We start from the raw sequence: 25994 nt of genomic DNA, 5'->3' as shown, positions 1-25994 counted from the left end.
GGATGTGTAGATTGTTTTTTTAAAAATTTGGGAAATTTTCAGCCAATATTCTTCAAATATTTTTTCTGCTCCTTTTCTCTCTCCTCTTCTTCTGGTACTCCCATTATACATGTGCTGTTGTGCTTAATGGTGTCTTACATTTCTCTGAAACTGTTCATTTTTCTTCATTTTCTTTTCTCTCTGTTCTTTGGATTGCATAATCTCTGTCGATCTATCTCCAAGCTCACTTATTCTCTCTGCCAGTTCAAATATACTGTTTAGCCTCCCAGGTGAATTTTTTCATTTGTTATTGCACTTTTCAACTCCAGAATTTCAATTTGGTTTTTTAAATGCCTTCTTTCTCTTGTCAGTATTCTCTGTTTGATGTGTCATTGTCATCATACCTTTCTTTACTTCTGTAATCATGATTTCCTTTAGTTCTGTGAACATGCTCATAATCCCTACTTTGATGTTTTTGTATGTTAAATCCAACATCTGGTTGCTCTCACAGGCAGTTTATCTTGCCTGCTTTTATTCTAGTGTATGTGTCATACTATTCTGTTTCTTTGCATGTCTCATAACTTTTTGTTGGAAACTAGACATTTTAGATAATAAATGGTTACAAGTCTGCGTATTGGCCTCCAGTGGTGGGGGGTTGTTATTGTTATTTGCTTGTTTATTTGTTTAGTGATTGGCTGGATTATATTAGTAAAGTCTATGAACCCCTTACCCTAGTCCCACAATGTAAAGCCTCTGATGTTGCCCCTTAGGGTACAGCCTTGGGTATGTTCACAGCTACCTTGGAATGACAGTGGGTTTGGCAGAGCGCTCTTTATTTATTTAGTTATTTATTTTGGCTGCACTGGGTCTTAGTTGCAGCATGCGGGATCTTTTAGTTGCAGCATGTGGACTTCTTAGTTGCGGCATGCGAATTCTTATTTGCGGCACGCATGCGGGATCTAGTTCCCGACCCCGGGGATCAAACCCAGACCCCCTGCCTTGGGAGCATGGAGTCTTACCCACCGGACCATCAAGGAAGTCCCTGGCAGAGCTCTCTTGATGCTCCCTTTCCCAGACTTCACCCAGATGTTTTTTGGTTGCCAGCTGATCGCTTTTATTGTTCTCAGTAATGCCCTGGGGCTACATTGCTCCAAAGGCAGATCCAATCAAAGCTGAGCTCCTTTGAAGAGGTAGTTCCCAAACTTAGTGTTTGAGATTTTTTTCTGAACCCAGGGCCCCTCCAGCTTCTTGGTTCTTTTAAAGTAGCTGGCGTACAGTTTAGCCTATATACAATGTACCTAGTACTAATCTCCTCCCAGTTGCCTTTCACCACTACCTCCAGTTTTTGAGAGCACCCTTAGGCTTGAATTCTCCACACTCTGTTCCAAATGAAGTCAGTTCATTAAAGACTTGGTGCTTATTTTATGTCTTGCTTCTACCCTCAGGCAAAATCTGGGAGCACAGCTCCGGAGCTGAGAGTGGGAACAGTAGCTTGCTTGTCTCTCTGAGTGATACCCCCACTTTGGAAGCTCAGAGGGGGTGAGAGGCAGTAGCATCTGGTCTTCTTGGCATGCTTCACCCAGCATGGAAACTTCACTTTATGGTCTGGGGCAAAGGTGATTGGGGTCCCCGTATTTTCAGTGGCCCTGTACCCAAGATAGAGCCTCTATCCTACATGTCTGAGCTGGACATAAAAAGGAAGCTCCCACCTCTTGGCTGCACTCTCCCAAAGCTTACTGTCATCATCAGGTATTGGGGGCAGGATGAAATATGCTGATGTCCTGCCCCTCCCAGGAAGATTGCCTTCCAACTAGGAGTTAGGGGGAAAGAAGTTTCTTGACTTCACCAGTGTAGTGAAGTTTTTGTCTCACCGAGCTGGAGTGGGGAAGGAGACATTTCATTTTAATTCAGTTCACTGACCCTCATTGTTCTTAGTAGCTTTACTGTTTTTAACTGAGTTTTAGTAGATTTTCTTGAAAAAAAAAAAGGGTCCCTATTTGCTGTATGCCCTAATGACCATTTCCAGAGACTTTAAATGGTTGGTTTTTTAAATATTTTCACCAGTTTCACTGAAGAGGGGTCTGCAGAGCTTCTCACGCTGTCATGCTGGATGTGGAACCAATTAGGATTACATTTTATTTTTATTTTATTATTATTTTAAAATTTATTTATTTTATTTATTTATTTTTGGCTGCATGGGGTCTTCATCGCTGTGTGCGGACTTTCTCTAGTTGCAGTGAGCAGGGGCTATTCTTCGTTGTGGTGCGTGGGCTTCTCATTGTGGTGGCTTCTCTTGTTGTGGAGCACGGGCTCTAGGTGCGCAGTCTTCAGTAGTTGTGGCTCACAGGCTCTAGAGTACAGGTTCAGTAGTTGTGGCACATGGGCTTAGTTGCTCCACGGCATGTGGGATCTTCCCGGACCAGGGATCGAACCTGTGTCCCCTGTATTGGCAAGCGGATTCTTAACCACTGTGCCACCAGGGAAGCCCCAGGATTACATTTTAGGTTTAGTTGTTATGTCTCCTTTAATCTGGAACAGTTACTGAGTCTGTTTTTCATGACCTTGACGTTTTTGAAGAGTATAGGCCATGTGTTTTATAAAACGTCCCTCAGATTGGGTGTGTTTGATGTTTCCTCATGAATAGATCCAGATTATGCATTTTTGGTAGGAATACCACAAAGGTGATGTTGTGTCCTTCTCAGTTCATTGTATCAGGAAGTGCATGACATCTGTTTAACATATTATTAAATGTTATTTCAATTTCAGGCATTTCTTTCAACAGACATACTTTGAGTATCAAATAGTCCGTTTTTTTTTTATTACTAGTCAGTTTGAATTTTATGTTAATTGGTTGTATTATTTTTTAAATGCCTTTACTGAGTTATCTATGGGATTGATTTTGTTTTATCAATTCTAATATTCTGTTTTTTTCCCCTTTAATTAATTTATTTTCTCCATTTCATGTGTGTGATATGAAATGGAATGTCTAGGTTTCTAATAAGGATAACAGGTGTTTGGTGGCTTTTTTTTTAATTACTTTTTATTAGAGTATAGTTACTTTACAATCTAATATTCTAATATTGCTGTGTTTTATTGATTTTAAGAGCTCTTTATACATTAATGGTATTAATTCTTTGGCATGTAGCAAATATTTTCCTTAGTTTATTGTTTGCTCTTTAATTTCTTATGACTATTTTTTGGTATGTTGACATTTAAAATTTTTATGTAAACAGAACTATTAGTATTGTCCCATAAGGTTTCTGCTCTTGGTATCATGCTTAGAATAGCCCTTTTAAGGTTACAGAAATATTTTTTTCTACTATATACTGATTTTTTTTTTTTTTATGTTTCCCAAATAGGTACGTTTGCGGGAGCACATGGGTGAAAAGTATGTGACTTACAATGTGAAAGCTCACCAGTTAAAATTTTTTGAAGATAATGTAAAATTTTGAGAATTTACCTAATCTGCTGCCAGAATGAAACTATTTTCAAACGTTTTTGGCTTAAACAAAAACAAACAAACCTATAATAATGACTGGAGTCCATTCACCATCCTTATATTTTGTTGGGCCTTTTTTTACTAGAAAAAAATTGGACAGAGTAATATGAAGCAAGCTTATTACAAAAGAAAAAAACCTTTGGCTATCTTATTCTCTTTATGAGGGAAAATCTGTTGTACGACGTTTATTTGGTTACTGTTTACTGAGTCTTAAACCAACTTGATATCTAGAACTATTTTTTTTAAGGTACTTATTAGCTTGAATACAGGGATATAACATACTGGATTGGAAGTTTTATATTATACTAGAGTGACGAAAGCAATAGGAGAAATAAATGACATATATCCAGTGACACTACTTTTTACTGTTAATAACCTTAAGTAGAAGTTGATAAATTATTTTTTTTATTATTCTGGGAGTAGATTTAAAGATATGGCATTATATATAGTACTTGAGCATTGAATTCCTTTTTTTGCATATTGATGGATGTTTTAACATTTTATTTCCATTTAATATGGACCTCATTCAGGGTATACAAGAAATGAAACTAGGAGTTATTTTGGGCTAGTAAATCAATGTTTTTACATACTGGATTTTTTTTTTTAAGATTTATTTTTCCATCAGCGAAAACATTCCTTAAACGCTAATTCCTTTTCTAATTCAGCAGGTGTTAAGTAAAGTCCAGATCCTTTTAGTTATGTTGGACATATTTGTCTCCTGAAATTTGTCTTCTTATACATCAAGATATTGTCTTCCCATGTTTTAAATGTAGAATTGTATATCACATATTTTATTAGTTGTTTAATAAGGGGCAATACCCATCTAGCAAATAGTTTTTAAAAAATAAGTTTTGATTAGTAAATTTTAACTTCTGCTTTTGAGGGACTCTAAACATGAATATGACTCCAGAAATATTTTCATTTTTTACAGTTAAAAATATGTCTTACCTTTTATGAAAATTATACACACACATAAAGTAATAAAATGTTCTCTTTCTAGTCCACATAAAAGACTTTTATTTAGTTTTTAGTATGTGCCAGGTGCTAGGCCTGGGTTCATGGCCTAATTTCTGAAATTTCTTTATTTTGAAGGGTTTTTAACAACTTAACTCTAAAAACATCTAGTCCTAGTGCTCAGCTGAGGACAAATTTTTGGCAAACCATCGGTCTTCCTGAGCTATTTACCATTTCTTGCATGTTTTATAAATCCACATCTTTCTGCAAAGTCATCAGTTCTACTAAAGTTTTCTAACTTACTGGTATAAAGTTATACATATTATTTTCTTAGAATAAAAAAAAAATCTCCATACCTTTTTTATTAACATTCTGTATATATATATATATATATATATATATTTTTTTTTTTTTTTTTTTGCGGTACGCGGGCTTCTCACTGTTGTGGCCTCTCCCGTTGTGGAGCACAGGCTCTGGACGTGCAGGCTCAGCGGCCGTGTCTCACGGGCCCAGCCACTCCGCGGCATGTGGGATCTTCCCAGACCGGGGCACGAACCCGTGTCCCCTGCATCGGCAGGCGGACTCTCAACAACTGCGCCACCAGGGAAGCCCATTGGGGTGTCATTTTGAGAACATGAGATGACATGATTTTTAACCCTATTGGGAGCTCTTAACTTTATAATCACATTTATTATACTTATTGATATGCTTGTTCATGTTTCTGCCATCTTTTATTTTTCTTCCCCTGTTTTAGAATCCTTTCCTGACTTTTGCTATATTAAGGTCTTTGCTCCCTTTTTTTTAAACTCATAGTTTGGAAGTCCTATATCCTGGTATTGAGAAACAGAATATTACCTGTAATAACCCTTCCACTCCCATCCCTCCCACAAGGCCTTTAGAACATTTTTCTCTTCGGCCCTCTGGAAAATTTTAAAGGAATTTACAGTTTTATGGTTTCCACTTTGAACCACCTTAGGTAAAGCCTGGATTAAATGTTTTCTGCTTGGCAATAGCCTTATTTTAGTGGTACCAAGATACTACTTTACCACAAATTTACATTTGTGGTAAATTTCACAGCTGTAAGATATCACATGTGAATCATGCATTGAATAAGATGTTAAATGTATAAAGCAAAAGTTTTTTTATAGGTGCTTTTGCTGTTGTTAAAGAAAAAAAAAAAGTATGTTAGGAACTTGTAGCTTCAGAAAAGAGAAATGGTTCTTACACTTTCAGAACCACAAACTTCTAACTTTGGCTTTTACTAGTAGTCATGCTGCAGAACAATAAACAAAAGACTCTTTAGACATTGAGTTGCACTGTGAGTTTTATTTGAAAACATTAAAACAGCCTGATGACTCATAATGAATTATAAAACTTTGATAGTTAAACTGTACTATCATTTATGAGGCTTTTATTCTTCATTATTTTGTAGACCTGAAAGAAACTTTGCATACTTGTGTTTTCTGTTCTCCATTTCAGAGGAAGATTGTGAAGAGAAGGTCTAAAATATTTATAAATCAAAACCCAACATAAAAGTGAAATATAGAGAGAACAAAATCTGTACACAGCTGAGCATAGGTGTTTTTAGCTCATGTTTTGGATATGAAAACAATTTAGCTCATGTCACACGAAACAAAAGCAGGTGCAGTAGTAAAGCTCAATCATGAAAACCCCAATCAATTATTTTTAGCATGCCTCTTAATTTTTCTTTCCCCTGGTTTCTTGTCTTCTGTGCCTGAGTCTTGAACAGGTAACCACTTGAGGGGGTGCCGGCGATAAATGGGCCATGGAGGAAGTGTCAGCTGGGTCAGAACAGAGAAAATGCATCATTTATGGCCATTAAAAGTTTAAAAGAGCATTATGGATAATGCCTGGTTCCCAAATGACTCCTATGCTAAAGGTAAAAAAAATGAAACTGACATTCCTATGAAAACTATGTGCCACCACCCAGACAAGATACTGTAAGTGAGAACAAGCCTCATTGTTTACACATGGCTTTAAGAGCTAAAAGAAAGGTGAGGAGGGAGCAGTATGAAGACCGTAAGGTCTTAAGGTCTAGTGTGACTTTAAGATTACTGCTTGGATCGCCTGCCAGAAGAAATGAGCTTTATGTAACTTAACCTTATCTGATGCTATTTGGCATTTACTTTTCCAGTGATAGCATGGGAAGGACGAGGTAAACGATGGTGCCGGTTCTCACTACTAGGGCCAACCAAAACAACCCAATTCAGAAAACCTAAGTTGCCACCAACATCCAAGCACCCATAAATTTCTTACCAAACACGAAAAAGCAAATCCCGCCATAACTATATAGACAGTCCACCCGAACTGTTCAGCCACGTACCCGTAGATAAATCCAACTATCTAGAGACAAAGCAAGTATATTAAATACAGTCAAGCTGGGGTGGGGGTGGGGAGAGACGACTATGCAAAACCAATACTTACTGCAGAAAAAAGAATAATTCCCTGAAACATCTGTTCAGCTAGCTTCTGGCCCTTGTAATCCTAGAGGTGAAGGAGAGCAAAGCAGAAATTGGTTCCACCACTGGAGAGGTACATTCCTGCCCTGGCCTCACAGCTTTGGCACAGGGCGATCCCAATATATGGGACTTCCCCAAGAACTTAAGCAAGGAATGACATTCTGGGTTTCCCGGGGGAATTAAAGCAAACTCACGGAACCCGGGCTGGGGTATCCTCGCGGGGGAAGAGAGAAGGGGACCCAGGAGATTCATTTCGGGGAAGAAAGTAGCCATCCGGGGTAGGAACCGCGCTGCACCGGGTGGGTCTCGGACAAGGGTTGCGGAGCTGCCAGGCTCGCGAGCGGCGTGTAGGAATCTTGGGGCCGAGGCGGGCAGCGCCCTCACCATTTGCGTGGGCAGGGAACTCAGATACTCCAACATGACTGGCTCAGGAGGCGGGCGGCGGAGCGAAGGCGGCCGGGACTCAGGGACAGTAGGGGCCGGAGTCAGCTCCTGCGTACAGCTCTACTGTCCTGTCGAGCCGAGGGTCGCGATGGCCGCGGCCCCGGAAGCGGATGTCTCCCACAAACCCGGTCGGCCCGAGGCCCCTCCCCGTGCCCTCGCTAGGCGACCCGCGCTTTCGGAGCTGGCTGTAGGCCGGCGGCCTCTCTGCAAGGGCCGAGATGCTGACGGTGGCGGCCGAGCCGAGGCATCACGCGCCCGTGAAGGGTTCGCCGTCAGTGCTGTTAGGTGCCGAGGGCCGCGGTCCAGGTCCGCCAAACTGTACTTGGCTGTGCCTTCGCGGCTTAACGGCGGCCTGCGCGCGCCCCGTCTCCATGGCGACGGACATTTCTCGGCGAGGACCCCAGCGGTGGGGCTGCCCGGCGGCGCCTGCTCTGCGAGACGGTCTTGCGGACCGAGCGGCTAACGGCGGGGGGCTGCGGGACTGCGCGGCGGCCGCGGAGCTAGCGGGCAGGCGGGCTCGGTCCGGAGTGCAGGGGACGCGGGCGGCCCGGCAGCGGGCTGGGCCCCGGGGCCTGCGGTGGGGACGCTGAGCTGGCGGGGCGGGCCGGGGCGTGGGCAGCGGCCCCTCCTCCTCGGGCTGCAGGTAAGGGAGGCCGTGGGGAGCGTCCGAGGGAAACGGCTGGCCTCGGGGCCGCGGGGTGGGGAGAACCCCTGGAGCGTCACCCATTGCGAAACACTCCTAAACGTTATTGACCCCCAGAATTTAGAGGGGAGTACCCCAGAACCCATCATCCAGAGAAAGGGAATGCCCTCGGAGAAGGACGGGTCCTGGCCCGTCTCTTCGCACGAGTTGGAGAGAGTTCCCACCCGGGGAGTCTCCAGTTTGTCCCTCCAGGCTGCTTGGCGGCTTCACTGGCGTCCTCACAGACTCAGGCCTCCCGAAAGAGGCCAGCAAAGGTTTCGCACTGCCTCTCAAGGCCGGCGTCTATCTCAGAAGCTTAGGCCCTGCCCCGTTACTCTGAGCAAGGTGGAAGACCCACGTTCCGGAGAGAAACTTCTGGGAAACCTGGGCCTGTGGGTCCCAACTGGCTGTCTGGCCTCTGTGCTGTGTTGCGCCTCAGGGTCACAGGCGGTGGGATTCTAGGCACTCCAGGGCAGGCGGTGTGCGGCTGCCGACCTCATGCAGTCAACAAACATTCCCGGCAGCTTTTTTTGTGCCATGAATTGGGCCAAGGACATGGCCGTGACCAACACCAGGTCCTTGCCTTCCTAGAGCCCAGAGTGTGTCAAGGGAGACAGCCACGTAACCCCACAAATATAAGCCGGATTTACTCTGGGGGAGCGAAGCCTGGGAGATGTGAGAGCTCAGGGGAGATGCAGCTGAATGTGAGGTTTGGGGGAGGCTCCCCTGACTCCTGAAAGCCAAGTAGGAGCTAGGCAGAGAAGAGGTGGAGAAAGTGGATGTATATTCTTAGTGCCTTTTCCACCTTTCAGTCTGGCAGAGACTAAACGGACTTTCCCTCGTATGCAGAAATAGATGAATCCCTCTGTGTTATCCCTCCTTAAATGCATTTCACAGGGTGGCAGTTGCTGCAGAGCCTTTATGGTATTTGAGCTATAAAGATAATCATGGGAAAAGGAGATTGCGTGTCAGGTTCAATTTCAGATCTCCATTGGAATCCATGTCTTGCCTTGTGTTTGAATTTGTTTTCATGATTATTATCAAAGATCGTGTTCCCTTTCAGAGCTGAGAACCAGCCTTGCTCCTGGATTAACAAGACCATTCAACAAATATCACATACCTATTACCATTTACCAGACATGGTTTTAGATGGCAAGGATACACGAATAAACACTTTTCACTGGGATCACTGTTTTCATAGAGCAGGGAAGACACAAAGAAACAAATCAAATAAATGAGATAATTTCATAATTGAAGAGAGGGAGCGGTGAACTTTCTTGATGGCCTCTGAGGGGATGGGTAAGAGGACAGAAAGATGACCTTGGTCTTTTGTGACCTCGACAAAGCCACTTTGAATGGAGAAGTAGGGCCAGAAGTCTGGTTGTAGTAGGATAGAGGACAGAAAAATGACCTTGGTCTTTTGTGACCTCGACAAAGCCACTTTGAATGGAGAAGTAGGGCCAGAAGTCTGGTTGAAGTAGGATAGAGGACAAGAGAGAAAGTGGAGCTGGGAACTTTAAATCCTTTCAAGCTTTTAGAGTGAGAGTGAACAGAGAAACGGGTCTGTGGGTCTGCTGGGATATGGGAAGTGGTGTCTTTTTTATTTTTATTTTTTAATTAACTGGAAGATACCAGAGCATGATAATTAATGCTGCTAAGTGTGTGATCCAGCAGAGAGGGAAAGAGTTTGCTGATGCTGCGCCAAGGAAACAATTATAGGATAGGTTGCAGAGCATGAGTGGAATGGCCTTCCTTGGGAATATATAGCAGTAGAAAGAAAAGCAGAAAAGGCCACTGAGATGTGGGTACTATTGCAGGTAGCTAGCAAGTTAAAAACATAAAGTGTTCTTGCCCCGTAAGGTTTCTTCACCCATATTTCTGGGAATGCCTGCTATGTGTGTGTATTGTGAATGATTTGGGAATGTGAAGGTCTTGTAATTTATAGACAAAATGCTACTTTTCATAGTGAACAATTGAATATTACTGATCAAATTGTACACAGTTGTGTACTCTTGCAAAAATACAGCCAATATTGCACATCTGGGATGTACATACAGTTTTGTTTTGAGAATTCTTTCTAACCAGATCAGTGAATTGCATTACCAGGAATTGCACCAGGAAATATGGATCAGACACACTCCATAATAATCGGCATTTTGCATGTAGATAACTGTGGAAGAGTTTTAGGAGTAGGTGGTTTCTGCCATGTGAATCTACTTAAGTACGTCAAATACCTGCTGGGATTGTGTTTTTCTTCTGTCTAGCTAGCTACAATAGCACAAATACTTGTGCCTCTCAATTAACATACCACCTGTAAGTAATTGTTAGTGGACATTGTTGAGCTAAACCATTGGCCCTTATACCATTAACTAAATGAGATTTATTAAAGTGAGATAGTTTTCTCCAGTCTTGGTGGAAGTTGACTCCAAGCAGGCAGATGTTAGAACTCTGTCTGAGCAGCCCCAGTCTGCCACCTTCTATAGGTAAGGCTCAGTCCTCAAGAGGAGATAGAGACACATGGCTCAGGGTATATAACGATTTGTAGTCTTTAGAGAGTAAGCTTGTTGGTATAATATACTTTACATATACTGTTCTAGAAAGAAATGAGAGTGAGCGAGAAAGAATGTGTGTATTTTAGATTGTTCTTTGGGAGTCTGAATTATGTTCTCCCAAATTTGTAATCTGGCCTGTGATCCCAGTTTTTAAACAGCACTTCAATATATTTCTCTTCTTTTCAAAGGCCTTGAGAAATCAAGTGCCTGATAGGCACGCACTTCATTTAAGATGAAATTAATTCAAACTAACTTTGATTTTAGAAATATGCTATATTTGAAAGTGCTTTGTAAAATTAATAGCCTTTATGTAAATGTTAGGTACTCCCATGGGGGAAGATGAAGTAGAAAGGGGTAAAGTTCTCAAATGTAGGATCACAATATCCAGGTTGTATAAAATGTTTTTAATGAAACATTACCCAGAGATTGTTGTAGAAACCTAATTGTTTAATTTAGCTCCACTTACAGTCTTGTTTCCATTGAATTGTTTTGAAAAAGTGAAGGCTTCAGATGAGCTGGGGAGCACAAACCACCGGCAGAGTGACAGTATTAGACACCACTTTCATAAGAGATGGGTAGTTAACCAACAGATAGGAAGCCCCAGAAGAAGCTAATTTTTTCTTTTAGCAGATTTTTAATTTTTGAGACTAGAGCTCTAAACTTTTGATAGCAAGATTGGATTTTGTGAATTTTTGTAATTCTGTTTCCCTGCTATAGGTTTTTTTTTTTATAAGTTTATTTATTTTTGGCTGCGTTCGGTCTTTGTTGCTGCGCGCGGGCTTTCTCTAGTTGCCACGAGTGGGGGTTACTCTTTGTTGCGGTGTGCGGGCTTCTCATTGCGGTGGCTTCTCTTGTCGCGGAGCACGGGCTCTAGGTGTGCAGTCTTCAGTAGTTTTGGCTCGCGGGCTCTAGTGCGCAGGCTCAGTAGTTGCGGCGCACGGGCTTAGTTGCTCAGCGGCATGTGGGATCTTCCTGGACCAGGGCTCGAACCCGTGTCCCCTGCATTGGCAGGCAGATTCTTAATCACTGCGCCACCAGGGAAGTCCCTCTGCTATAGTTTTAAATGAATTTGGGAACTGTTCTTTTTTCTCTTTTCTTTAATTCCAGTTAAAGATGAATGGAATACATCTTGGAGCAGGGATGTTTGTACCAACGAGGCTGACCTTGGTTTACTGGATCATAGACAACTGAAGTCCATGTCTAATTAGGAATTTTAAGTAGAAATTCATTCAGAAAACATTTCCATAGTGGTTAGACTCCAAGTATTCCTCCTGGTAGAACTTCTTTTGCTTTTCATCTAGTGGCATATGGTATACAAGGCTATAAGTTACTGGAAGTATTTTATTATTATGACTACCATAAAAAATTCAGATCCCAAATTGGGTCCTTGGAAACTGTTAATTCAAAACGAGTTTCTTGCAGAAAATACCGTATGCATTTCTTGTTTCTACCTGAATAAAAGTGTGTAGGTGGGACTTCTCTGGTGGCACAGTGGTTAAGAATCCGCCTGCCAATTCAGGGGACCCAGTTCGAGCCCTGGTCCAGGAAGAATCCCCATGCTGCAGAGCAACTAAGCCTGTGCACCGAAACTACCGAGCCTGCGCTCTAAGGCCCACGTGCCTAGAGCCCATGCTCTGCAACAAGACAAGCCACTGCAATGAGAAGCCTGCGCAGCGCAACGAAGAGTAGCCTGGCTCACCACAGCTAGAGAAAGCCCGCACGCAGCCAGAAAAAAAAACAAAAAGCATGTAGGCATTTTGATGGCCATTCTAATGTACCTACTGACTTTGGGGGCTTGTTTTTGTTTTGTAGGGTTAATAACTAATATTTATATAAGACAGAAGAAAAAGATGTCATTCCGTAAAGGTATGTCCTTTCTACAGTTCTATTGTTTTATACCAGGTCAAAAGGTGAAGAGATGTAACATGGGCATTCTCCTCTGTTTCAGTAAACATTATCATCCTGGTCCTGGCTGTTGCTCTCTTCTTACTGGTTTTGCACCATAACTTCCTCGGCCTGAGCAGTTTGCTGAGGAACGAGGTTTCAGGTATGGGAACCCTGACTAATGCCTTGGCATGTGTTGAGGACCTGGAATTCCCTGTGTCCCACATTCTGAGTTACATCACTAGATTCAAAGAAAAGGCGGCTTTTTTCTTGGCCTTATAGAAGTACTAGAGACTTTCAGAAAGGCAGGTGGCACTCATTGTGCTCTTGCAGCCTGTCCCCTTCTCCTTGCCGGGCAGTTGTTTGCTGAGGGTTTGATCTCACAGAAGATTACTTTTTACCAAATCAGAGGCCTTGGAGAAAGGAGCCACTGTGGGCTGTTATCTACAGACATTTCAGTAGGGCAGGGCTTCAGAATGTGGGGACAGGTGAGTGTTGCTGGTGTTTGATGCCTCCTCTGTTCACTAGAGTGTCAAGTCTGGTTACTTTCCTTTACCTGTTACTCTGCTTTAACACATGAAACCATATCAGCAGGTCTTTAGTAGTAAAACAAAACCACAAAGCCTTGTCACCTGATTTAAAAGACCACTATTGTATAATTCCGCTGCCAGTTATTTTAGATTAGTTGTTCATACTGCTCTGCCTTGGTATTGAGGGATGTTTGAGGCTTCAGAGTGTTTGTCAAAAATCATTTTTGGATTGTCGCCCACTGTACTTGACCAGAGCAGGAAAAGACTAATAGCTTTTCCTTAACTTTCACTGAGTGCTCTGATAGCATGTTTTTATAATAGTGTATATATGTGTGTGTATTTTTATATATACATATATATTTACATAAAGTAATGCATGCTTCTGGTGGGAACATATATAAAAAAGAAAACAGCATTCAAGCTCCATGAGGACAGTTGTGTCTGGTACATAGGAGGTGCTTCTAAATATTCATTGAATAAATGATTTCACTGCCTAGAGATAATTATTAAAATTTTGTGTTAGTACCTTCCAGGTTTTTTTTCTCTGTATTTTTTTCTATACAGTTGAGATTATACTATATATAAACTACACATGACATGGTTTTTCACATAATTATATCCCAAGTACGTCACCATGACAAAACTCTTCATATGTAAATTTAATGTCACATAGTTTACTTTTTGCCATAGGAAAAAGTCTTTTGGTACAATGACTTTCAGATTTTTTTGATGGCAACCCCACAATAATGAATGTGTTACATACAGCAGACACATACATGTATTTATTGTCTATCTGCCCTACACAATGGTAAAGACTTGACCATCTTATTCATGGCTGTAACCCTGGTGCCTAGATATTGCTTGGCACATAGTAGGCATTCAGTGTTCAATGCATGATGAATGAGTAAATGAACAAACATTATAAAAAGCAAGGTTTACAAAACAATACTAGCATTTGCTGTATGTGATGCATTCTGATATTTTCTAAGTCACTGTTCTATTCCAATTCAGGAACTGTTTTCCTACTCATGTTCTGATTGCGATCCACTTACACTGATTTCATGCCTACTTGTGGGATACAATTCACAGTTTGAAAAACAACTGTTTTTTAGTCTGTTTCTAGGTTTTTCACAATTGTAAATAAAATTGTGACTTTTGGTTACCTCTCAGATGTCCTTAAGAGACACAAGGGGAATTATTGGGTCAAAGGCCATGTACCTGTTTAAGGCTCTTGATACAAATTGCCCAAATAAGGTCTAAAAAGATTGTTATATTCCTACCAGTAATGTATCAGAATTGTCTGCCTGTTTTTTTAAAAATGCTTTTCCAAAGGCCTGGTTACATACAGGAAAACACAATTTCTGGGCTATATGCTTCACATTACAATGAGGCAGAATGAGGTGTATCATAATTCTCAGCTTACCTCTTTTCATGCCTTGGGCTCTGTATCAAAAGCTCTTGAGATTGTGTTTGTATCACAGTACCTTCTTTGTGTTCTTTGCAGATTCAGGAATTGTGGGGCTTCAGCCTGTAGACTTTGTCCCAAATGCTCCCCAACATGCGGTAGATGGGAGACAAGAGGAGATTCCTGTGGTCATTGCTGCATCTGAAGATAGGCTTGGGGGGGCCATTGCAGCCATAAACAGTATTCAGCACAACACTCGCTCCAATGTGATTTTCTACATTGTTACACTCAACGGTACAGGAGACCATCTCCGGTGAGCTCGGCTTCCCTGATGATTCTGCTTCTAGGGGATGCTCTAAGAGCAGGCCAGCTGCCAATCCAGTAATATGTTTTTCAATGTTTACATTTTTCCTATACAATTATACCACATGTAAACTGCACATTGTTCTTCCATGTGATTGTACCATAAACATGTCTCCATGATAGCAAAAACATGTAAGAAAACTGTGCCAAGATGTAAATCAACTGCGTTACTATGCACAGTTAAGTGGATTTTTTTTTTGGTAATAAGACTTTCTCAATGAAGGAAGTAAGGTGTTGATTTACATTCTCTTACGAGTTCCTTATTTCAAGAACATGCTCTTGAGTAGTTCTGGTCTAGAGTGGGAAGGGACATGGGAGCAATGGCAAGGTAGTATGGTGAAGTGAGCATAGACACTGATCCAAATTTTAGCCCGTAGTGGGGAACATTACCTAACTCTTTGGAACCCATTTACTCATCTGTAAGTACGGGGTATAAATATCCAGATTAGAGGATTGTTGTGTCAAGTAAATGAAAAAACATATGAAAACACCTACGACATAATAATCGCTCAGCAAATGATCCTTACTATTGTAACCTGTGATTAATAGAAACTCAATCTGATGGATAGTCTTAACTGTGTTTTGAAAGATGCTTTGAATTAAGATTTACAAAGTTTATTCCAAGAAACATTTTATCTAACAGGTTAATAGTGGTCAAAGTTCTAAAACATATCTGTCCTTGTGCCTTTCTCCATGGTTGTTCATCAAAGTTGTTAAAAATTATTTTTCCGTATTTTAAAAACTCAAGAAATCATCTAAAATAATGTAGAAAGAAATATTGCATTAAAATAGACTATAGAAATAACATTATATCCACAAAACGCTGATGTGAAATGGGCCTAGGAAAAATGTGCAACACCTCTTTAGGGAATACTGACGTTTCTTACAGGCAGTACCTTAGACTCAGGTAGAAATCACTCAGCCAACACAGTGAATTAATGAGTGTGTAGATTAACAGACTGATTTACCAGCTTTGTTGATAACTTAGCTTTCACTACCATCATATTTTGACTCATTTTCTTCACTGATGTATTTGGAGGGACAAATGTTAAATGATCCATGTGGTGAAAGGATCTTCTCAATTCCATAATGAATTTTTTTTACAGCAGTTTTAGTGTCAGAAGAGTGATCAAAAGTATGAGCCTTTGGGTGCACTATCACCATGGAATCTTGGTTCAGGAAGGGTCTTTAGTGGGTAAATTCACTGCAGATGAGGAAACCAATGCTCAGAGGTGAAGGGGCTTGAAGACACCTATTTTGTCCTCAGGATTTCTCTTGCATTATGGTCTTATTGGAAAGCAGAGCTATGGCTGTGGTTTGGGACATGATTACTTAAAACTGATATTTAGTGGTTTATTTTCATCAGGTCCTGGCTCAGCAGCAGTACCCTGAAAAGCATTAGGTACAAAATTGTGAATTTTGACACTAAACTTTTGGAAGGGAAAGTAAAGGAGGATCCTGACCAGGGGGATTCCATGAAACCAGTGAGTTCCATGCATCCTTGTTTGTACTTGGTAGTATTATGAAATGATTGGAATACCTGGGTAACTGTGGGTACAGTACTAGTACTTCCCTGGGGACCAAACCTGGAAGTTCAGAGACCTTTGGCTGTTTTCTCCTGCATGGATACTGAGAGCATTCTGGGAGTTTCTAATAAACAAAAGCACAGCCACTGACAAATCTTGTGCCAATGCCTCTTTCCTTTTCCAGTTAACCTTTGCAAGGTTCTACTTGCCAATTCTGGTCCCCAGCGCAAAGAAGGCCATATATATGGACGATGATGTAATTGTGCAAGGTACTAAAGAATGTCACCATCAGTGCTGCTCTCTGTCCAGCGTGGGCGATAGTGGTTGTCTTATTTATGATATCCTATAAAAGGCCATCCTAAGTGGGAGGAATAGGGAATCTTGGGGCAACTTCCAGTGTAAATCTTAAACCTTATCTGTTTCAGGTGATATTCTTGCCCTGTACAATACACCACTGAAGCCAGGACATGCAGCTGCATTTTCAGAAGATTGTGATTCATCCTCTACTAAAGTTGTCATCCGTGGAGCAGGGAACCAGGTAAATTACTTATTAGACCTTGTAAATAGACACTCCACTCCCTATAATTCATGTCAATGGGGAGAGGCAGCAAAATCAGGGAATTCTAAATCTTTAGCTACATTTTATTCACCAATTATTTCATCCCAAAACTCAAGGCTGCTTTCCTAGATTGGTTCACGGATTAGACACCCTAATTCTCCTTGAACATCTGGCTTAATGTTTAGGTTCCTGTTGTCTAACTTGCAATCCCAAGTGTCTTTTATTTGCTTTATGTAGAGCCCTTTGTTAATAATCTGAGAAGTCATAAGTAAGCAGAACAGTTATCAAATTACTGTTTGAAGCATTAAACATACTATATATCCCAATTGTGTTTTTAGTACAATTACATTGGATATCTTGACTATAAAAAGGAAAGAATTCGTAAGCTTTCCATGAAAGCCAGCACCTGCTCATTTAACCCTGGAGTTTTTGTTGCAAACTTGACAGAATGGAAAAGACAGAATATAACTAGCCAGCTGGAAAAATGGATGAAACTCAATGTAGAGTAAGTATGTAACTGGCCTAGCTGTGAAAACTCTTGTTATTTCAACCCTGGTGGTCTTCACTAACAGGAATTAGGATTCTTTACTAACAGCTTTCATTTGTTATCTGTCCCACCAAGAGAAGGGCTGTACAGTAGAACACTGGCTGGCAGCATCACAACACCACCTCTGCTGATCGTATTTTATCAACAGCACTCCACCATCGACCCTATGTGGAATGTTCGCCACCTTGGTAAGTAGATAATTAACCAAGGGCCTAATAAGCTAATAAAGTGTCTAAAGGACCACCCTCAGGGATGGAATATATTGTTTCCCTTAAGTTTCCTGCAGTCTTGTGTCTGATTAGTACAGTCATTTGGCTCTTTTTTCCTAAATGTAAGGTTCCAGTGCTGGAAAACGATATTCACCCCAGTTTGTTAAGGCTGCCAAGCTACTCCACTGGAATGGGCACTTTAAGCCATGGGGAAGAACTGCTTCATATACTGATGTCTGGGAAAAATGGTATATTCCGGACCCAACAGGCAAATTCAGCCTAATCCGAAGACATGTGGAGATCTCAAATAAAAAGTAAATAAATATGCTATAAGCATTTCTCAGGAAATCCTGGAAGACAGTATGCGTGGGAAGTAACACTTGCTAGGCTTCAATGCCTGTTTGCAGCAACAAAGGGACAAGGGACATTTCAGCTGGGTAAAGAGGACAAACTGCCCCATCTGGCAGTCAGCTTCCCAGACAGACTATAAATATGCCTCCATCTGCCTTACCAAGAGTTTGCTTACTGACAGTGCTGAACGACCAGAGGTGAATGTACTTAGATACAGCTGGTACAGCTAGTTCAACACTGCTGCTTGGTTTTAATTTTGTGACCTGTGGCCGAATCTGTAAATAAAGTAAAAGTACATGTTTCAATAAGGTATGTTTTAACTTTACTTCTATCCACTCACTGTTTAAGAGATATCTTTTTATAGAATTTAGACACTTTCTAAAGTTGCCTGATTTTTTAAAATGGATATATCATTATATACACATTCACAAAATTTACACAGCTTATGTCATACTGTAACAAACTGGTACATCACACGCAGAGAACAGCTTAGCAGTCTGCTCACAATGTTAAAAACCAACAACAAAACACCATTATATAAGGACAAAGTTCTATTATACATAATCTGTACTGAAATCATAAGCATCATCTTCCTCTTCAGTCATTTTATCCAAGATGAAAGATGGTGCAGACTGCTTATCTATATTGGAAAGAAAAAGGAGGTGTTTAAAAACAAAAATAAAAGCTACCGTACTGCTTTGTTAGAAGATCCCTCCACCCAACTCACCTGATTGACAGTCCTCAGGCAGTGCCTCGCAGGCCTCTTCTTCAGGGGACATGTCTGAGCTCTTTTCCTGTGGGACAGAGAAACAGTGTTAGTAAGCCCTTGTGTGCTCATTAATCCAATTTAATTACATACCCAGAAAACGTCTCTGGAGTTACACATTAATGGATGCACAAAATCAAGACTAATGATTGCAAGCCTTAAACTTCTAAATTGTACGAGGCTTTTTAAAGTCATGAAATATTTAATTTCTATTTCTTCCTTCAGCCCCTTCCCCTCTGTTGTACATTGTAATGCTAGAAAACTTACTTCAGCTTAAACAACTCATGCACAACATACTTACATCACCTTCTTCGTCAACACATTCCTGGTCAGTGTTGACATCTTCATAGTCCCCCCCCTCCTCCTGCTTCCATTCTTTCTGTTTCGGCAATTCTTCAGGTATGTCCTTTTCCTCTATCACTCCATTTGTCAGACCCGATGACTGGAAAAGGATGCTACTGGCTAAACGAGGGCCCCTGATGGCTAGAAAAGGTAAACAGCCCGTGTAAACAGATGAGACCTTTATTGGCCTGTCAGCTTATGAAGACAGTATTTAAACACAAGCCGTGCTTACCTTGTATGCTGTGTGCATTGTTCTTTTCCAGTTCTTCCAGATTAAAGCCCCATTTCATGTCTGTCACAATGCTCTCATTAAAATGTGGAGGAGTCCAGGATGTAGGGGGATGGCAAAAGTAACCTAAGAAGGCACTGGTATTAAAAATAAAGTGTGTCAAAAATCAGTTCCTTTATTCTATGTGGCCATCAAAAAGCCAACAGAAAGAAGCCTTACCCTGTCCACTCAGACCACAGCAGTTTGGCAGCACCTTCTACATTTGGGCTTCCACCTTTTTGGTGCAGTCCTCTTCTCTGAGCAAGTGAAGTAAAAAATTCCAGAGAATTCTTAAAGTCTGGGACAGTAAATTTCAGTACTACCTTATTAAAAAAAGAAAAACAAACTGTCATCTATCTGATATAGTACAGATGTTAAAAAAAAAATGCTTATAATGAAAGACAAGATGGAGCTCAAGGGAAGGGGATTCTTTACCTGTCGAGCATCAGCATGGGACAGAATGGCGCTAGCAGCCTCCATTGGTTTTACTACCTCAATACTTGCTGGACTTCTCAGAGCGAGTGCAATAGCAGAGTTAAGTGGAGACACGATGAAACTTGGACTATCTATGATTGTGATTTGTTTGTCCAAGGGGACAACCTGCATGTACCTGAGACAAGAAAGATGGTAACTGACGGGCACTGGTTTTCCTGAAGGTCAAGAGACACAACGAAGCTCAGGGTTGGATTGAACAAACTCAGCACAGTCTGTCAGATCCATTTTATCATCATTTGCTTCATGTTTATCTAAAACCGTAACAGCACACCCTCCTCTTCTAAAGACAAAACACTACGTGTTATAGCTTACATACATATTGACCTAAACACATGCTGTTTCCTCTGTAGTATCTCCCCCCTCTTCTACCTGGCAGACTTCTATTCATTTCAAGTTCAGGTTCAAACATCACTTCCTCTAAGGCAGCTTTTCCTTCTATGAATCTATTTGCTCGTCTTTCAAACTAGATTGTGGGCAGCTATTCTAATCAATTCTTCCCAAGCCTAACACTGGCTTAACCCTGTTCCTTTCACTAAATAGGAAGTTGAGTAAATAGAAATAGAAAACTGTCTCCCTTAAAATAAACAAAATCATACTTACCTATAATGAAATATTGCAATTATGGAACTCAATTTACCTTGTAAGTCCCATGGATACACCAACATTGCATATCCGTTCTTGTTTTAAGCTATTGATGATGCTGCTTTTCCCCACATTTGGGAAACCTACAAGTGGGAAATCCACAGATACAAAAGGCATTATGTGCTGGTAATTATAAAATCTCCACTCCCTTATTTTATGCTTGCCTGTTTAGAGCAAGACCAGAGTTGGATCTGAGCATCTTCACTTCAACACTAAAACTACTCTTAGCATCTTCATTTCTTGCACAGGTAATGAAAGAGCAGGAAACGATTATTAATTCAAATAAACCAAAGCTCTTAGAAGCTAACATTACCTATAGTGCCGAGTTGCACTTACTGAGATAAGACATAAAATATGTTGAACTGAAACTCACCAATTACCCCAACGTGAATGGCTTTGCCATAAGTCTCCTGAAAACCTTCAAGAAGCTTCCAAAGGCCTTCTTTTCCAACACAGACTTCACTTTTGAATGGAGCAGCTTTCTTCTTTACCTTCACAAGTTAAAATTCTAAATAATTAGTTTAACTACTTCTGACAATCCACCAGACAAAACCCAAGCCATCTGGCTCCAGAGCCCATCTATTAAAATCACCACATTCCATTGCCTTTCAGATTATCTCTGGATGAAATCAGAGTTGGATCTTAAAAGTTATCATTTTTTAATCAAGATTTTGTACACTCATCATATTTCACCCATCTGAAAGATGAAAGAACCACATTTCCCACCACTAAATTAAGGGTACCTTGATTCTCTTCCCTTTGTCCTTCAGATTTGTTGAGGCTTTGAACACCACTGTTGGCAATTCCTTTGTCAAATAACTTAGCCAGTTCTCCAAATTCTCCTTTGGTACCAAATCTGATAGGGATTAGGAATAAAACACTGTTCCAATTTGGTCATTTTGTTGAGATAAATTTGCAAAGTCTAGTAAACTATGGATTTCATTCAGGTTTGCCTTTTCCCAGTTTTTTCAAAAGTATCTGAACTAGAAGATGGGGAGAGGGTCAGCTGCCTACCATGCTTCTGGTTAACAGAGTTCAGTATGTACACCTCTGTATTTCTTTAATTCCCCTCTGCATTGCTCATCCTTTCAGGATTAAGTCATCCTCTAGAATATTACCATACTAACCTTAGGGCTATGTTTCCAGAATTTACTATCAGGTAGGAGCCATGTTTACTGACCCCAACTGTAATTTAGATCCCATCCTTACTTTCTGTTTCACAGGTTTCTGTTTCTGGGTGTTTCTGTCCCTGCTGCTCAAACCCAGATACATAATCATGTCTCATCTAAATAGTGCCACATGTCGACATTGCGCAGGTGTGAAGAATGTGGCACTCTGTCATCATTTCCTACGTGAAATATACTACACAGTAAGCTGAGCATAAAAGCTTACACTGTTAAATAAGACAAGGTGGTTAAGTACTGAATAGCGAAAGAACAGTACAAACCAGTTAATTCGCTTCTAGAAAACATCTCCAGGACCTCCCTGGTGGTGCAGTGGTTAAGAATCCGCCTGCCAATGCAGGGGACACAGGTTTGAGCCCTGGTCTGGGAAGATCCCACGTGCCACAGAGCAACTGAGCTCGTGCACCACAACTACTAAGCCCACGTGCCACAACTACTAAAGCCCACATGCCTAGAGCCCGTGCTCCACAACAAGAGAAGCCTGCACACTGCAATGAAGAGCAGCCCCTGCTCGCCGCAACTAGAGAAAGCCCACACACAGCAAAGAAGACCCAACATAACAATAAATAAATGAATAAATAAGTAAATAAAGTATAATATAGTAATTAAGGGGAAAAAAAAATTTCCACCCCACTGCCCAGCACTGTCTTTGGCAACAAGAGCTCATGCATATGCATTGGTTTTGTTGAGGTCAGAGTTGGATCTTATCAGTCTTCAGAGACAATCAAGACTGTTCAGATGTTTTCCTCATACCTCACTAGTGTATATGGAACATAAAGAGCAATGTTTTTGCCTACCTGATTTATTTAATACAAGTACCAGCTTTTTCTGTCCACCCTTGACAATGGCTTCTTCTACCTGGGGACACCGGCAACCAAGAGGATCTCTGGCATCCAACACCTCCAGCACAACATCTGAGGCTTCAATCACCTGTCAAAGCAGAAGCTATCAGAACACCATCCCTTGCTCTGGCACCACCCTCCACATAAGTACACTGGCGTTGTCTACTTTGCAACAGGGTGAGCTCAGAGTTGAATCTCTTAAAATTTTTTTTAATTTATTCTTTTTTTTGGCTGCATTGGGTCTTCGTTGCTGCACGTGGGCTTTCTCTAGTTGCAGTGAGCAGGGGCTAGTCTTCATTGCAGTGCACGGGCTTCCCACCGCGGTGGCTTCTCTAGTTGCGGAGCGTGGGCTGTAGGCGCACGGGCTTTAGTGGTTGTGGCACACAGGCTCAGTATTTGTGGCTCACGGGCTTAGATGCTCCCTGGCATTTGGGATCTTCCAGGACCAGGGCTCAAACCTGTGTCCCCTGCATTGGCAGGCGATTCCTAACCACTGTGCCACCAGGGAAGCCCCAGAGTTGAATCTCTTATCTTCACTTTGGTGTGAATGATGTTCACATGTTTATTTCTTACATGACAGTAAGACATAAGTTTGTTCAGTGGCCTCTGATCAAAGTGGATTTCAAGAGTGGAAACATTCCCAACTATCTAAATATATAATCTTCCCATTCTGAGTTATGTAGTTTGAAAGACCTTTGTGGCCCTACCAAGAGCTGCTGAGAAACACAGTCAGGGTCTATTCACAGGAGGGAGTGACCTTAGGAAAATAGGTGTAGGGGATGGCAGTGCTACACCAAGACATCCCCTTGACCTCCTTCACTTAGGTTTCAGCAAAGTACTTTAGAGATTCTTACTTTTGTACTGCTCCTCTAAAGTATTTCCTTCTATTTAAAAAGCCACTGTGTCATAATGTTATTTTATCACAAAATGCCACTTCTGTAAATCATGCTTATGGGGAACTGTTCCCATGCAAAAAAATTAAAACCATAACAATATTTCCTTCAGTGAAACATATCAGTAAGCCAACTTGCTGAAGAATTCTTCCTGCTCAAGAGAACTCTACTTCCACCTCTACAAGGTTGGTGTCAGGAGAGAAAAAAAAAAAAAAAAATTCTAGTCTTTTAAACCTCATTACCACTTTTAGACACTAACCTAGACTATGATACCTTTTTAAGTTCCTGACAATACAGCCTCTTCGGATTCTGTTTGCTTGACTTGGCTTTCTTAGCTTTGCATTGCCCAAATTCCTAGGTGATAAAGACAAGGGGAAAGGACACAAAATTAGTAGGTCAGTAGATGTAACCTATTTCTCCATTTTTCATGACTGTAATCATTACCTCTTTCACAGGTTCCATGTTACATAGCTCAACAGCAGGGTCAGTTCCAAGTCTTCTTTTCTTGTCCTGTTCCTTCTGCCTGTCAAGTTTCTGCTGCTGTTTCAGTTCTTCAAGCTGTGTTCAAGCCACAAGAGAAATGGGAGAGCCAAAGTGACCTGATATTGTAACTTTACTTTGAAAAAAATACACACACCCACACATCACTTGTTGAACATTTTAGATGCATTTTACCCGCTGTTTCCTTAGCTCAGCTTCCCGAAGAAGGGCCTCCTTAAAAGGAGCACTGTTTGGAACTCCCGGGTCTTTCCTAGGCTTCTTTCGACCCCGTTTTTTAGCCTCTTTCCTCAATTTTCTATGGTGTTCTCGAACCTATCGTAATAAAATTTTATTAGTTAACAAAAATACTAAACAAAATTCATGTGACTAACCAATCTGGCTGCAGTTTACTTATATCTGTAAAATGACCTAGAAACATAGAACTTTAACTGTAACAATGCAGAGAACACATGCTTATGTATGAAACAGCAAGAAAAAGTCACCAGGAGATTCTTTTTGCAGCAATTGTTACCATATTGATCAAAATTTAGACTCTTATCACTGAATTACTTCTGATGCTTAAGAGCTTGTGTCATAGTCTATCCAACCTCCGTTTCTTGAGGTGAAATCATACTAATATTAACCCAGACCTCTTTGTGGAGAAGGGGTGGGGCAGAAATAAGTTTAGCATTATACTTGGTATAACGCTTTCAAGAACAAGACTTACCTTTTTTTGGATTTTATACCGCTTATGGCAGGTCATGCGTTTACTTGCTTTCTTTAACTCTGCAAAGCAACATATCACAAAAGGGTTAATTTATTTACTGTTTTCTTTTTAATTTATTTATTTTTGGCTGGGTTGGGTCCTCATTGCTGCGCATGGGCTTTCTCTAGTTGTGGTGACCGCGGGCTTCTCATTCTGGTGGCTGCTCTTGAGCCACCGGGGAAGCCCTATTTACAGTTTTTTAAAATCCACTTTATCCACAAATGATCAGTTTTAGTTTTTGATGACTGCGCTCTAGGGTCACATCTATGTTTGCGTTAAGTAATTAACTAGCTCTGAAACCTAATTTAAGAATCTTGTGGGGAAGTTCCCTGATGGCACAGTGGTTAAGAATCCGCCTGCCATTGCAGGGGACACGGGTTTGAGCCCTGGTCCGGGAAGATCCCACATGCCGCTGAGCAACTAAGCCCGTGCGCCACAACTGCTGAGCACGCGCTCTAGAGCCCGCGAGCCACAACTACTGAAGCCCGCATGCCTAGAGCCCGTGCTCCGCAACAAGAGAAGCCACCGCACCGCAATGAAAAGTAGCCCCCACTCGCCACAACTAGAGAAAGCCCGCACGCAGCAACGAAGACCCAACGCAGCCAAAAATAAAAATAAATGAATTTTAAAAAATCTTGTGGGTGTGTGGTAAAGATAAAACACGGACCACTCAAGTCCCAAAGACGGATTCAACAGATCCGTTGTAGAGCCCAACTTCCCCGCTCCCACTCTTCCCAGATTATACTGGGATAGAACACAGAAGCGTATAAGATCCAAAAATAGAGCCACTTCTTATCAAATAGCACGAATCACAAAGGAGGAGCTAACAGTGGGGTCGAGAGGCGGCTCTCAGATCTCACCAGGGCCGGATCAAACGTGGCCGCACAAGGGAAAACGCTGCGCCTGAAACCTGGCTCAGACATTGACTGGGTCCTCACGAGACTCTGGCCCGACCTTCACCCTTGGGGCCCAGCCTTCTTTCTGCACCACAGGCCCGCGACTCACGTGGAGCCTTCCAACCCCCCAGGGCTAGGCGGGATCAGGGCTACGGCCTCCCCGCCGGCCCTCCATTCCCCAGAGACCAAGCCGCAGACGAGCGCCCTGGTGGGTCCGTCGACCATCAGACACAGAGGCCCCTCCAAGCCCGCCCCCTGACCACACTCACTCGGCCGCTTCATACTGTAAGTCGGAAGGGCTGCGCCCGCTGTTGCACCAGCGCTCACAGCCACAAGCGCCTCCGCAGGCGCCACGTGCGAACAGAGACCACGGGCGAGCGTCACGCACTCACGCTGCCGCCGTAAAGCGCGCCGCGGCCTGCCCGCGTGCGCGCGCACGCAGTGTCGCGCGGAGCC

At 41.8% G+C, this 25994-nt stretch overlaps 4 protein-coding genes and 3 non-coding genes across 13 annotated transcripts in view; 2 read left to right on the top strand and 5 right to left on the bottom strand.

The window, feature by feature from the left end:
* Positions 1-4260, top strand: part of NEK4 (NIMA related kinase 4) — a 58842-nt gene extending 54582 nt beyond the window's left edge. For all 6 annotated transcript variants that reach the window (XM_027121080.1, XM_027121079.1, XM_027121078.1 and 3 more), the window contains one exon: positions 3339-4260. In XM_027121080.1, the coding sequence (XP_026976881.1) occupies positions 3339-3431 (93 nt within the window). In that variant the 3' untranslated portion in view covers positions 3432-4260. The remainder of the gene's footprint in view (positions 1-3338) is intronic.
* Positions 4261-5738: 1478 nt separating this feature from the next.
* On the bottom strand, positions 5739-7465 carry SPCS1 (signal peptidase complex subunit 1). The gene is made up of 4 exons (XM_027121062.1): positions 7297-7465; positions 6878-6937; positions 6710-6796; positions 5739-6234 (listed from the first exon to the last, which is right to left on the bottom strand). Exons 1-4 carry the CDS (start codon positions 7330-7332, stop codon positions 6109-6111), a joined length of 309 nt encoding a protein of 102 aa, XP_026976863.1. The 5' UTR covers positions 7333-7465; the 3' UTR covers positions 5739-6108.
* GLT8D1 (glycosyltransferase 8 domain containing 1) lies at positions 6229-18271 on the top strand. 2 transcript variants are annotated; one of them, XM_027121058.1, is made up of 10 exons: positions 6229-6332; positions 12403-12456; positions 12539-12637; positions 14509-14722; positions 16139-16256; positions 16483-16567; positions 16724-16836; positions 17196-17362; positions 17480-17592; positions 17741-18271. In XM_027121058.1, exons 1-10 carry the CDS (start codon positions 6293-6295, stop codon positions 17929-17931), a joined length of 1194 nt encoding a protein of 397 aa, XP_026976859.1. In that variant the 5' UTR covers positions 6229-6292; the 3' UTR covers positions 17932-18271. The 2 variants fall into 2 exon arrangements, with proteins under 2 accessions (XP_026976859.1, XP_026976860.1); XM_027121059.1 differs by lacking the exon at positions 6229-6332 and adding an exon at positions 7575-7999.
* A 117-nt stretch (positions 18272-18388) lies between these two features.
* GNL3 (G protein nucleolar 3) lies at positions 18389-25939 on the bottom strand. Its single transcript, XM_027121057.1, has 15 exons — positions 25808-25939; positions 24604-24662; positions 24072-24209; positions 23841-23954; positions 23670-23750; positions 22459-22591; positions 21221-21333; positions 20851-20968; positions 20473-20560; positions 19776-19950; positions 19521-19663; positions 19305-19438; positions 19032-19213; positions 18692-18752; positions 18389-18604 (listed from the first exon to the last, which is right to left on the bottom strand). Exons 1-15 carry the CDS (start codon positions 25818-25820, stop codon positions 18519-18521), a joined length of 1638 nt encoding a protein of 545 aa, XP_026976858.1. The 5' UTR covers positions 25821-25939; the 3' UTR covers positions 18389-18518.
* Positions 20007-20083, bottom strand: LOC113628184 (small nucleolar RNA SNORD69). The gene has a single exon (XR_003435921.1). It is a non-coding gene; the product is annotated as a small nucleolar RNA SNORD69 (small nucleolar RNA).
* Positions 21095-21176, bottom strand: LOC113628185 (small nucleolar RNA SNORD19B). Its single transcript, XR_003435922.1, has one exon. It is a non-coding gene; the product is annotated as a small nucleolar RNA SNORD19B (small nucleolar RNA).
* LOC113628183 (small nucleolar RNA SNORD19) lies at positions 22340-22417 on the bottom strand. Its single transcript, XR_003435920.1, has one exon. It is a non-coding gene; the product is annotated as a small nucleolar RNA SNORD19 (small nucleolar RNA).
* Positions 25940-25994: the final 55 nt, after the last annotated feature.

The sequence above is a fragment of the Aethalodelphis obliquidens genome, unplaced genomic scaffold (assembly GCF_003676395.1).
Source record: "Aethalodelphis obliquidens isolate GAN/ISIS:26980383/991018 unplaced genomic scaffold, ASM367639v1 scaffold22, whole genome shotgun sequence".
In the NCBI taxonomy this organism is placed as follows: domain Eukaryota; kingdom Metazoa; phylum Chordata; class Mammalia; order Artiodactyla; family Delphinidae; genus Aethalodelphis; species Aethalodelphis obliquidens.
The sequence above is the reverse complement of the archived record's forward strand: the minus strand, read 5'-3'. Positions and strand labels throughout refer to the sequence as shown.

Bases quoted from the DNA above. Each gene is read 5' to 3' on its own strand.
- SPCS1 (XM_027121062.1), bottom strand. From the start codon at position 7,332: ATGTTGGAGTATCTGAGTTCCCTGCCCACGCAAATG. The intron at 6,797-6,877 runs GTAAGTATTGGT...CTTTGTCTCTAG, and splicing joins GAATTATTCTTTTTTCTGCA to ATAGTTGGATTTATCTACGG. The intron at 6,235-6,709 runs GTAAGAAATTTA...GTTCTGACCCAG, and splicing joins GATTTGCTTTTTCGTGTTTG to CTGACACTTCCTCCATGGCC.
- GLT8D1 (XM_027121058.1), top strand. From the start codon at position 6,293: ATGGATAATGCCTGGTTCCCAAATGACTCCTATGCTAAAG. The intron at 12,638-14,508 runs GTATGGGAACCC...TGTTCTTTGCAG, and splicing joins GCTGAGGAACGAGGTTTCAG to ATTCAGGAATTGTGGGGCTT. The intron at 17,593-17,740 runs GTAAGTAGATAA...CCTAAATGTAAG, and splicing joins GTGGAATGTTCGCCACCTTG to GTTCCAGTGCTGGAAAACGA.
- GNL3 (XM_027121057.1), bottom strand. The intron at 24,210-24,603 runs GTAAGTCTTGTT...TTATTACGATAG, and splicing joins GGTATAAAATCCAAAAAAAG to GTTCGAGAACACCATAGAAA. The intron at 19,951-20,472 runs GTAAATTGAGTT...TTCTTGTCTCAG, and splicing joins GTATCCATGGGACTTACAAG to GTACATGCAGGTTGTCCCCT.